At 43.1% G+C, this 11000-nt stretch overlaps 2 protein-coding genes across 2 annotated transcripts; one reads left to right on the forward strand and one right to left on the reverse strand.

Moving 5' to 3' along the window:
• The first annotated feature begins 85 nt into the window (after nucleotides 1–85).
• eef2kmt (eukaryotic elongation factor 2 lysine methyltransferase) lies at nucleotides 86–3599 on the forward strand. Its single transcript, XM_069165579.1, has 8 exons — nucleotides 86–214; nucleotides 707–769; nucleotides 931–1011; nucleotides 1127–1228; nucleotides 2031–2164; nucleotides 2305–2540; nucleotides 2636–2779; nucleotides 3499–3599. The coding sequence occupies exons 1-8, from the start codon at nucleotides 104–106 to the stop codon at nucleotides 3597–3599; spliced, it is 972 nt and encodes a 323-aa protein (XP_069021680.1). The 5' UTR covers nucleotides 86–103.
• Nucleotides 3600–3601: 2 nt separating this feature from the next.
• Nucleotides 3602–9987, reverse strand: alg1 (ALG1 chitobiosyldiphosphodolichol beta-mannosyltransferase). The gene is made up of 13 exons (XM_069165578.1): nucleotides 9667–9987; nucleotides 8993–9070; nucleotides 8785–8888; nucleotides 8194–8342; nucleotides 8020–8109; nucleotides 7405–7518; nucleotides 6979–7094; nucleotides 6616–6654; nucleotides 6469–6528; nucleotides 6088–6198; nucleotides 5505–5619; nucleotides 4938–5013; nucleotides 3602–4191 (listed from the first exon to the last, which is right to left on the reverse strand). Exons 1-13 carry the CDS (start codon nucleotides 9956–9958, stop codon nucleotides 4057–4059), a joined length of 1479 nt encoding a protein of 492 aa, XP_069021679.1. The 5' UTR covers nucleotides 9959–9987; the 3' UTR covers nucleotides 3602–4056.
• Between the last annotated feature and the right edge of the window lie 1013 nt (nucleotides 9988–11000).

An 11000-nucleotide genomic window follows, 5' to 3' on the forward strand; every position in this document is an offset into this window, starting at 1 on the left:
AAGTATTAAAAAAATCCCAATCACCAACACCACCCAGCAGCTTCGGCGGAGGACATCGCAGTGGATTGTGGGTAAGCAGGAAGTAAACAAACGCACGTTGAAGATGGCACGTTCAGAGCAGCAGCAACAAACCTCACAAAAGAAATTAGAAGTTTTAAGGGACTTCCGGACGTCGTTCTTCGCTATGTGCCGTCTGCCGTCATTTCCCTGGACTGTGAGTATGAGACGCACCGCGGAGAGAAACTTGCGCCAAACTCCATTCAGAAATGTGTGAGTTTGTGCTGCTGAGCTCTCCAGCAACACGCTCACCTACAGAACATGAATGAGATCAATCAGGAATCAATCAGTGGACCTTTCGGCCGAATTCGGCTCGGACATAATCTGAATTCAAATATAACTTTATATTGAATCTTCACAAACTTCTCAGGTGACCCAAAAGGTTTCAGGTTTAAAGAGTGACCTGAATGTACATTCATGAGAGTTGAAATTATAATCGACCCATATTGATTTTTAATTGTTTATTGGCACTTAAATAATAAAACAAAAATTACAGTAATATTGTAAAATTAGAGCTGAAACAGTTATTAAAGACACAGAACAAAAGAAAAAAGCACTTTAACTGTGGAGGAAACTGAACGTCACTCCGAGACAATGAAAGTAAAAACTACAGTGAAGTGAATCTCTGCTGCGTTTCTACTTTGTTTAGTTTGTAGAAGAAGATCTTCAGAGCGACAAGTCATCAGAGTTCATCTCAGAGGTTGTGAAACAGGTAAGAGGGCTCGCTCGCTCGCTCGCTCTCTCTCTCTCTCTCTCTCACACACACACACACACACACACACACAAACCTGTCGTCACATCCTGATCTATAAACGCCTCTGATCGATCAGTAAAATAATCAGTAACGTTGTTTTTTCTGTTTTTTTATTCCAGACTTGTCTTCATCCTCTGTGTCGTACGTTTCCACCATCAGGCAGATACAGACGGCTGTTTCTATCTGAGCTCATCAGACGGGTCGGTGGTCCGTCAGTCTGATAAACATTTACAGATGAACTTCCTTTAAAGAGCTAAAATGACTCAAACGATCAGTCAGACCTGAAATGTTCCTTGTGGTCCGTTCTGTCCGCAGCAGGAAGCTGCCGGCTGCGACCCTCTGGATGAACTGTACGACGCCCTGGCCGAGGTGGTGGGAGCCGAGGAGACCGGCGAGTGCTTCAAGAACTACTTCCTGGTACCGAACACACGGCGGGGGTCTTCGTGACGTCGACGACAAGCGGCACTTTATTTGTTAAAACGGTCTGAAAATGAACGGAAAACCCGTCTCGGTTTACGAGGAACTAGAAAATACCAGAAGAAATCTGGAGTGTGCCGAATGCAGCGGCTGAAGTTTGACATGTCCCGCTAACAAAATGTCCCCATCGGGGCGGCCATGATGGAAATCACACTGCAAGAGAAGTAACGTAAACGTTCGAGTCACTGGTTGCTATGGTTGCACCACCGACTGGATGTAAAAGAGTTCGTAGCTTCCAGGTCTGAAAAATGAGGTCTTCAGCTGCAATACCAGCGAGTGCCACTAGAGGTCGGCTCCAAAAAGCCTCCGGCTCCATAGACTCCCATTCAACTTCTGTCATCAAATCCAAAGTGAATAAAATGTGTCCATCAGTTATCTCGGTGTTGTTAGCTAAAGTCACTCCTTCTTATTAGTTTTCTGGAGGTCCATCTGAAAATAATCCCTCATTCATTAGAAAAGAAGATTCAAGAAGACCTGTTTTTGGGGGCGTGTCTGTTTGATTGACAGGCCTGTGGTGCAGTCAGGTTACAGCTATCGGTGGGCGGGACGTAGTATCGTCAGGTTTCCAATCAGATCGGTCAGATCCACCGCTGGCTCCTCCCCCAGCTCATCCAAATATGGTCACTTCCTGCTGTGCTAAAAAAAAAAGTGAAGTATTCAGAATAATAATTTTGAGCTTTCGTCGGCACACGAATAACTTTGAAAAGCGTCTCCGCTGACGTGAACTCTTCGTGTCCTGCAGCCGAGCGGCGACTCCGTCAGCCTGCTGGAGAACGTCGCTCTGATCTCCGAGGGGACGACCGGCCTGGTGACCTGGGAGGCGGCTATGTACCTGGCAGAGTGGGCTCTGGACCACCGGCAGGTCTTCACCGGCAGGTACCAGCACCGCCAGCTCTGAACCGGACAGACGGAGCCGAACGGTTCAAATCCTTCCCGACTAAGACTTTTCAGTGTTTTCAGGGACGGTGGCTGTAAATAGTGACGTCACCTTTTAAAAATGCGTTTCCGGTGTGCAGGACGGTTCTGGAGCTGGGCAGCGGCGCCGGGCTGACCGGCATCACCATCTGTCGCTCCTGCAGCCCCCAAAGGTTCGTGTTCAGCGACTGTCATCCCACCGTCCTGCGGAAACTTCAAGACAACGTCCGTCTGAACGGACTGATGTCTCCCGCCGTCGGCGTGCAGCGGCTCGACTGGACGACGGCGACGGAGGACGAGATGAGAGACATCAGGGCGGAAACGGTGATCGCTGCAGGTCAGAGTTCACACCTGACTCCTCCCCCCCCTCCCTCCCTCTCGCTCCCCCTCTCCATCAGCAGCTTGACTTAACAGCGGTTCCTCCCCCTCCAGATGTGGTGTACGACCCCGAGGTGGCAGGAAGTCTGGTGAAGCTTCTGTCCAGGATCCTGACGTCCTCTGAAGTCGTCCCTCAGGTCCTCATCTGCTCCACCGTCAGGAACCCGGAGACGTACGGCGGCTTCAAACGGCAGCTCGGTGAGCGACCGCCGTCAGTCAGTCTATGTGGTGAATCAGCTGTTGGATAGATAATCAAGCCAATTCTCCACACAACCCATTTAAAACACATTAAAAAAGTGATGCTGTTTCCTTTAAAGTAACATCTTTCCAATGATAAACAATCACAGAGTTTTAAATTTTTATATTTTATGTTGCAGCCTCGTGCTAAAAATCATTTAAATCCGTTTCCTCGTCAGCGTCCTGAACGCATCACTGAAGAGCCAATAGTCACGTTAAATCACCCTCCAGTGTGATACTGAGATTATACAAGTTACCAAATTAATAAAACCTGTCATCTCAATGTGTTCATATTATGGAGCAATTCACTCTCAAAATATAAAACGTTTTGTTAGTGTGATCTCCGTTTCCACGGCAACACATGGGGTGTGACTATGAACTGGAAAACAAGCAGTCGTTTCAGTAGAAGCGAATGTAACGTACGCGACGTTTACCGCTCCAGGAAGTAGTCCGACCCTTAGCAACCACCCTAGCAACAAAGAGGATGTTGTCATAGTGATTTGTTCCAAATGTACAGTTGACCAATCAGATCTCTGGGGGCGGAACTACTTGTTGTATAATCTGAACTCAAAAGAAAAGAAAGAAAAAAAACGTTGGAAAGTTTTGCAAATTAGCGAATCGAGTATTCAGACCGTCTCATTACTCGTCTCACATTTTTAATTTGTCTGTTTTTTGGGCAGAAAATGCAGGAATCCTCCATCAGGTGATCTCGGGACCCGTCGGCTGCGTGTTTCCTTACGTCCGGCTCGCCGCCATCGAACTGATCAGACTGTACAGATGATAGTCGCTCAATAAAGATATTTATTTACAAAATGTACAACGTATCAAAGTCTCCTTTAAACATTCAAGTGGAGAGAAAAAAAATAAAAATGTGTTTCTGTGCCGATGGAAAGTCTTTTAATCCGAGCAGTGTTGGTCGATGTTTCTTCCTCTGAATAAAACTGAACATCATCCAGCCTGATTTTAAATGTTTAATTATCTAAAATAATATTGGAATTGGTCCTTTAAACTCCGCTGCTGCAACCTCAGAGCTCATCTTGTCTTGCAGGAAAAACTGCAGGAAGCAAAAAAATAAAATAAAAAAGCTTCCTCGCTTGCGTGTAGTGTGTCGCCCCCTACTGCACACGCTCAGTAAAACCCGACCCTGTTCATGTTTAGAGTCACCGCCACCGTTTTCGCAGACCTTTCTGGGATGTCTTCGTCGCAGTACCGCGAGAGGCCACCAGGGACGAATCAGTTCATCTGGCAGCGGTGATCAGAGGCAGGACGTTCTGGTCCCAGTTGTCGTTCCAGCGCTGCCCCCTGCTGGTGCGGAGGTTCCTCCTGAACGCAGCCAGTCTGCCGTCCGACCGGGGAAACTCTGACAGGAGAGACTGGAAACAAAACGGGACATCGACGTTAGTGTTTCAAAAAGAAGTTCAAACAGAGAAGGTTCATAAAAGGTCTTAAAACACAGACAGCAAATAAAAACGGATGACGTGATATCTCCATCACCCCCTAGTGGCTGGTTGCAGCATAGATCGCAAACAGTTTCGACAGCTAGCCGTTTTTAAATCAATCATCAGCTTTCACGCCAGTCCAGATGTTGGCAACTGGTCTCCGTTAAATTTAAGGGGTGTGGCCTCACATTTGGGCGGGGCAGTAGGCGGGACCTCACGGTGGGTGTGGTAACTGGTCAAAATACTTTGCAAAACACACTTTAATAATTTAGTTTTTAAGTATTTAAAAAAAAAAAAGCAATAAAAAAAAAAAAACTCATCTGCCGACATGTAGATTTACCTGATAACTTTAAATAAAAGCTTTAATAAGTACTCAACTTCCCTTCCAAAATATGTAATAATAATCAAGCTAATTCAGCCATTTTCATTAAAACAAAACAATAAATAAATAAAATACAATAAAACATAACAAAAACAATGGACGACATTTACACTCAGATCATTTAATTATGAATCCATTATTCAACATGTTTTATTTTAGCCGTTAGTAGAAGACGTTATCAACATGTTGGACTAAAAGTTAACTCATTTCAGATCAGACTGTTGGTAGAAATGATGTTTCATATCATGAAAGATGTATTTTTGGTTTTCAGAATAACGTTTCCAGGCGTCCGTCTCACCTTCAGCTGCTCGGCGAGCTCGGCCGAGTCTCTGAAGATCAAACCGTTCTCCTCGTGTTTCACCAGCTCGTGTAAACTGAGGAGAAAAAAAACAAAACACAGAAGTTTATTCGACTTTATTATAGAAACAGAAAGAAACCGTTAACGGCAGCGTGATAGTTGAAAGTCCCGATTGAGAGTATTTGGACTCTGGAGCTTCAGCACAATTTTCTCAAAATTCCCTTTTTAAATCATTTCCCTTCATTTTGTTCCATTTAAGAAATATTTTCATCAGTTTCTTGTTTTAAACAGTTAAAAAAAAGCTTGGACGTTTTGTCCTGAAAACCTGTGAACTAGTACACGGAATAGAAAAATAGAATCAAATCATCTGGCTGGATTTATTTTTTTCTTCGTTAAAAGTTCTTAAATTCAAAGAATTTCACATTTGACTGTCAGATATAATCGACTTGAAAAACTGGACTTTTCCTTTAATGAAACACCGCAGATTGAGTCTTCATCAGCCGTGTAGAGACGTCAGCTGTTTGTTATTTGTTTGGTTTTTTGTTTGTTTGTTTGTTTGTGTCTCACCAGCTGAAGTGGACGGCGCAGACGGGCAGGCAGCAGCCGAACATGTCCACCACCTTCATGGGCAGATCGAGACCGCTGGACGACATGTGGAGACAAACGCCGAGGTCTGCAGAGCCTGAAGGAAACAAACAAACAAACAAACAAACAAGCTGTGAGAATGTTTAACTTGTTGCGTCTCGATATTTTGCACATTTGAATGTATTAAAGTTACATTTAACACTGAAAGATGCATTTTGTTTTGTCATGATGGTATTTAGTTGTTTTGTAAAGTTGTATTATTATTGTTTGTCTTGTTGCAAAGGTATCAAAGTTTACTCACTAATTCTTTATTTTACATTTTATTTTTCCAGATGATTTCCTGTAAACGTTCCTCAAACATTAGCTGGTCATTAACGCTTTGAAACCTTCCGATTTTTGAGTCTTTCGTCCGTCATCACCTGGTTTGTTGTTTTATTGGAAGCCGACAGAGCGTAAATAAAGAAGGAGGAAACCTGAGTCGCCGTGTTTCACCGACACATACTTTGTCTCCACTTGTTGTCGCCTCCGTCCTCCTTCAGTGAGTTAAATAAAGTTGAATAAATACCTAATAAGACGGGGTAGTCCTCCGCCTCCAGCCAGGGGGTGCAGATCTTCACGTGCTGCAGACGCAGAGAGTCGATCAGCTTCCTGTAGTGTTCCTTCTGAGGACCTTTACCTGCACACACACACACACACACACACACACACACAGAGAAAGTAAACCTCAAACTATTAGTAATAAAATACAGTAATAATCACTCTTTTTTTTTTTAAACATATCTGATGATGTTTTACGTCACATTTGTGCACAAATACAGAAACTTAATGTTTCACAAACTTTAAATCACAACGATTTGTTTCCTCTGATTTGTTTTTTTTGTTGTTTTTAGTGAATCTGGATGAAGTAACGTGCAGCTTGAATGCAAGCATGTGGACGATCGATCACCTGTGATGACGCAGAGCAGAGACGGTAACGAAGCTCCGGCTTCAACGAAGCCTTCGTACTCTGGAGAACAAACAGGAGAACAACTTTCATTTTTATTCATCTATTTATTTACTTTAAATGTATTTTCAGAGGGGAAACATGTCGCACCTTGTAGAGCCGTCAGCAGGATGGAGAAGTCTTCGTCCTCTGAGGAGAGAAGATGAAAACAGCTGGATTAAAAACAGCCGGATTAAAAACAGCTGGATTAAAAACAGCTATTTCCTTCATTTCTTACACTGCGGCATGAACAGCTTTTTAATTTCAACGTGTTGCTTCTCTATTCTGTCTTTAATGTTTTATGTAAAATATAAAAATGAACTTGTCCTGCTCAGCAGTAAATATTCTATAAATCCTGCCAGTAAATAAACTTGTATTATTTTGTGGGTCGGAGCAGCAACAAACACGCTGGAAGTTGTATCCTAACTTTCTATATTTTGCTGAGTTTATGGGAGCGACGTCACTTCCTCTCACCGGTCCAGCTGGTGCTGCTGAGCAGCAGCGCCGGTCGCTCCGCCCTCAGCGCCACCGAGCCGTCGGCCGGGTCGCGAGCGGAGAAGACGCTCGTCTCCGCCTCCGGATCCCCAGAACTGAAGACACGAGACAGGTCAGTGAAGGCAGCACGAGCACTTCAGGGGTCCGATTTGGTTTAATTCAGCCATAAAAAAAAAATCCCCCCCAAAAAATCAACGTGAGCACTTTTATATTCAAAAACAAAAAAAAGACTCAAAACATGAACACGACCTGGGAAAAATAAATAAATACAAAATGTTCACGAAACCGAATGAAATAGTTGAATATTGTGACTACAGAAATAAAAATGTTGAAACGGACGTTATTTCTTTTTACAGGACGGTCGGTGACTTTCACAGATCAAATGGTTTCCTGTTTCAGACTCACCCTCCATGTTGGAACTGAGGATGAGTCTCTCCCAGCCTCACGAAGAGTTCGTGCCGCAGCGTCAGCGGCGTTTCTCCGAAGACGGCGGCGGGACGGTCGTACAGAGTCGTCGCCCTGCGGAGGTCAAAGCGGCGTCGGCGTTCATTCGGTTGTTTTCACGCTGCTTCAATCGGCCGTTAAACCGTCTCCGCAGGATTCAACTCTCTTTTTACAGCCAAAGAGCGGAGAAGAAAAACTACATAGGGAAACACAGGTGTTGCCACGGCAACCTAACTGACCTCAGACTGACCCCGAAGACCTCATTGGCATTTTAAAAAACTGCCATCAGAGGGCGCTAAAGAGCAGTCGGGCTTTCACTGTTCCATATTAACGTGATATACCTCTTTAACTTTTTTTTTTATCTGCTTTGTTTTGTTTTGTGTCTTTTCTTCCTGAACTTTATTCAAACACGTCACGAGTCACTTCCTGCTGTATTCTGATTGGCCGGTTTCTAAGTCGTGGTTCTTAACTGTAAGATTTTGGTTGCTAAAGTGTCTGAATTTCTCCGCGGGACGTCTTTGGCCGGCAAAAAAAATAAAGACGAACAACGCAGTGAAAGTGAAAAGAAAATCCTACTTGATGCCCCAGTTGTTCTGCAGGTCATTCCTCATCGCCTCGGTAACGCACAGGTTGTGGGCGGCCAGAGGTCCGAAGAAGTGTTCGTACCTGGGAGACGGGAATAAAAACAGCCGAGTTGATCAGTTCCATCGGTCCGAGCGATCAAGCCATCGTTAACGGATCTGAACCGACCACTTGGCCAGCCGGACGACGGGGTGCGTCGCGCCGAGGCTCAGCGCCATGACGGTGTAGCCGTAGTTGTGCCAGTCGATGACGAATCTGCTGCCGCGCAGGACGCACACCAGCCAGGCCACGGCGATCCCGGGCAGCCCAGGAGGATTCTGGGAAAAAAACAGACGTTAACTGAGGGACCAGCTGAGAGCGACAAACTATGAAAGCAGCTTCATACAGAGGTGGTAATTTAATTTAAGGGAAGGCATGAGGACAAAAGTAGTTGGAGGATGTGCTTTTATTTTGAAGGGCATGTTACGATACTTCGGAAAACAAGTCAGCAGAAATGGCAAAATGTGGAAAACGCTGGTGATTCGTTCGGGTCGTTTTGGGGTTCAGCAGAAGAAACATTTCTGTCTTTTAATTTGAAAAAAAATACAAACTATTATCAGTCTTTCATTGGTTGAAATGTTGTGACGCCTTCTCACCTGTTTCCTTCTGAATTTAAAACAAATAAAAGCTTCATTGAGAAAAATAATAACTTAATCTAATGTTGTGATGGAAAAAACAACAACAACCTCTGAATCCCAAATAATGACGACGTCACAAAACCTGCATGAGGATGTGAGACTGGAGCTCCGTGGTCAGCAGCACACGGAGGAGCTGCAGCGACTGGACCGCCACCTTCGTCACGTACGTCACGACTCGGGGTCCCGCTGGAAGACGAGAGCAGCCGGTTTGTTTTGCGTGAACGATGACGTCATCATCGGTACGTCCGAGGAGTTTGTTTTTATTTTTGTTAAATCACAGATTCAGTTACCTCGAACACCTTTCACCTCTGTAACGGGCAGGATGTGGATGTTCTCCTCACTCAGCACGTCTTGATGAGGTTTAGAGTCTGAAACACATCCAGAGGAAACATTTTATGGACTTTTATTTTGAAGGCCTCAATTTTTTTTTGTGTGTGTTTATGATCAAATGAATTTATTTTATTGTTTGGTTGTAGTTATTTAGCATCTTTCAGCATCTCAGTGGAGCTTCTGTTTTAAGTCTAATTTGGTTTACTAGTAATTCTTTACTTCTTTGTAGTTATTGGCATCTTTTTCTCATCATTTTGAGCGTAACTGAGATCATATTTTATATATTTGTGTTTCTGCATTTCTTTGTGGGCATTTTAAGTATTTTTTTTTGCCAGTTTGCATCATTTTTGTGTTGGTTTGAGCATCTTAATGTTTATTTCATTAACTTTTCAACAATAAGTTTATTCAGTTCAAACAGTTTCAATGTTCCAACAAACGTCTCAAAGTCCATTATTTGTATATTTTGATCCATAATCTCAGTAACTCCTCTTCCTTCCACAGAATACACTTTATACACTTTAATTGAACTTTATATGAAGTTGAATTGATCACGTTGAGATCCACTGACGGCAGCAGGTGATGCGTTCAGGGGCTGACCGATGTGACGCAAACACGTTAATAAATGACGTCTCACCTAAAAACCCGACGACCGTGACCCGGTATCCGTGTCTGCTGAGGGACAAGGCGTGATACTGCATCCGGGGACTGCGACCGATGTCCCCCAACACCAGCACGCACACCCGCCGGTCGGTCCCGCCGTCCCGTCGCCGCAGCCGCCGCCAGCAGAGCAGCAGCAGCCCGGCGACGGCAGCCAGAGACGCAACCGGACACGTTAGGTCCGAGTCGGTCCAGTAATCCGCCGCTAAAAGCGCTGAAACTGGCCCCAAAACTGACAGGAAAGCCGTGCAGGTGCACAGCGTCGCCATGTTTGTTTGAGATTAGTGATGACGCGGCTCAGTGAAAGGGGCGGGGCTTCGGATTTAAAGGGACCCCAGACTTTAACGCCTCGTTTATGAGCAAAGCGAGAAATCCTCAAAATATACAATCAAATAAAAGAGATCTCCTTTCAATTATTTCATGGATTATATCCATCTAGTAACTATTTGCGGGACCATTTAATTCAGTTTTTTCCTCTATTTATAAACATTTTGTTGACACACGCTTTCACAGCCATGTTAATTAAAAACCTTAAAAATTAAGAACAGCCTTTTTATCCCTGTAAACTTATTTAGTTTTTCGTATGACTTCAGACTTTTTAAAAGTTACAACACTGTAGTTAAAAACGAAAAAAATTATAAATAACCAACAAGTCAGTGGAAAACATGAAGAAGTCCACACATCTGATCTGATAATTGACAACTAATTTATATGAATAGACAGTTTTGGTCAGATTAAACTTTACACTATATGCAGTACACTATACGTTGCAGGAAATAACATTCAGTACATTTCTTTCATTTGAATTTGTATATTTAAAACAGGGGTCATTGAAGTAATTTAAATTAATGATTTCATCCCTTAAAAAATAGACAACAGCGGAAAAATGAAGTGGATAAAGAGAATTTCTCTTTTCTAAAACTTCATTTTCAAATCTCTAATCTTATATTGAAATATTTTTAAACTGTTTCACTTATTGATGCAATTGTTCAATTTCCCATCTAAATATCATTTTTCTGTCAACGATGTAATTTTCTGTGTATTTCTTTATTGACTCGGTTATCTACTTCGATTCATGAATTCATTTGTGAAAATATTTTATTAATCCACTTTTATTGTCCAATTAAGTCACTTAATATGAACTATTTTCTCAACATCTTTGGTCTTCCATACTTTGCAACTGCTCTGCCACAAACGGATTTATTAGTAAGTTGTTTTTTTTTTTATTGTGTTCAATTCTATTTTAAAAGCAGCAAGACAATAAATAAATTGGGCTCAAAGTGCATCATTTTAAATCCTTAAAAACTTTGA

The sequence above is a fragment of the Embiotoca jacksoni genome, unplaced genomic scaffold, assembly GCF_022577435.1.
Source record: "Embiotoca jacksoni isolate LCO1_2020_lvr unplaced genomic scaffold, fEmbJac1.0.p SCAF_34, whole genome shotgun sequence".
NCBI classification, from domain to species: Eukaryota; Metazoa; Chordata; class Actinopteri; family Embiotocidae; genus Embiotoca; species Embiotoca jacksoni.

Excerpts from the sequence above, each read along its gene's own strand:
- eef2kmt (XM_069165579.1), top strand. The coding sequence starts at position 104 with ATGGCACGTTCAGAGCAGCAGCAACAAACCTCACAAAAGAAATTAGAA. Across the intron at positions 215-706 it reads TGCCGTCATTTCCCTGGACT|TTTGTAGAAGAAGATCTTCA; the intron begins GTGAGTATGAGA and ends TACTTTGTTTAG. Across the intron at positions 2,780-3,498 it reads CGGCTTCAAACGGCAGCTCG|AAAATGCAGGAATCCTCCAT; the intron begins GTGAGCGACCGC and ends TTTTTTGGGCAG.
- alg1 (XM_069165578.1), bottom strand. The coding sequence starts at position 9,958 with ATGGCGACGCTGTGCACCTGCACGGCTTTCCTGTCAGTTTTGGGGCCA. Across the intron at positions 9,071-9,666 it reads CACGGTCGTCGGGTTTTTAG|ACTCTAAACCTCATCAAGAC; the intron begins GTGAGACGTCAT and ends GATGTGTTTCAG. Across the intron at positions 6,655-6,978 it reads CAGCAGCACCAGCTGGACCG|AGGACGAAGACTTCTCCATC; the intron begins GTGAGAGGAAGT and ends TTCTCTCCTCAG.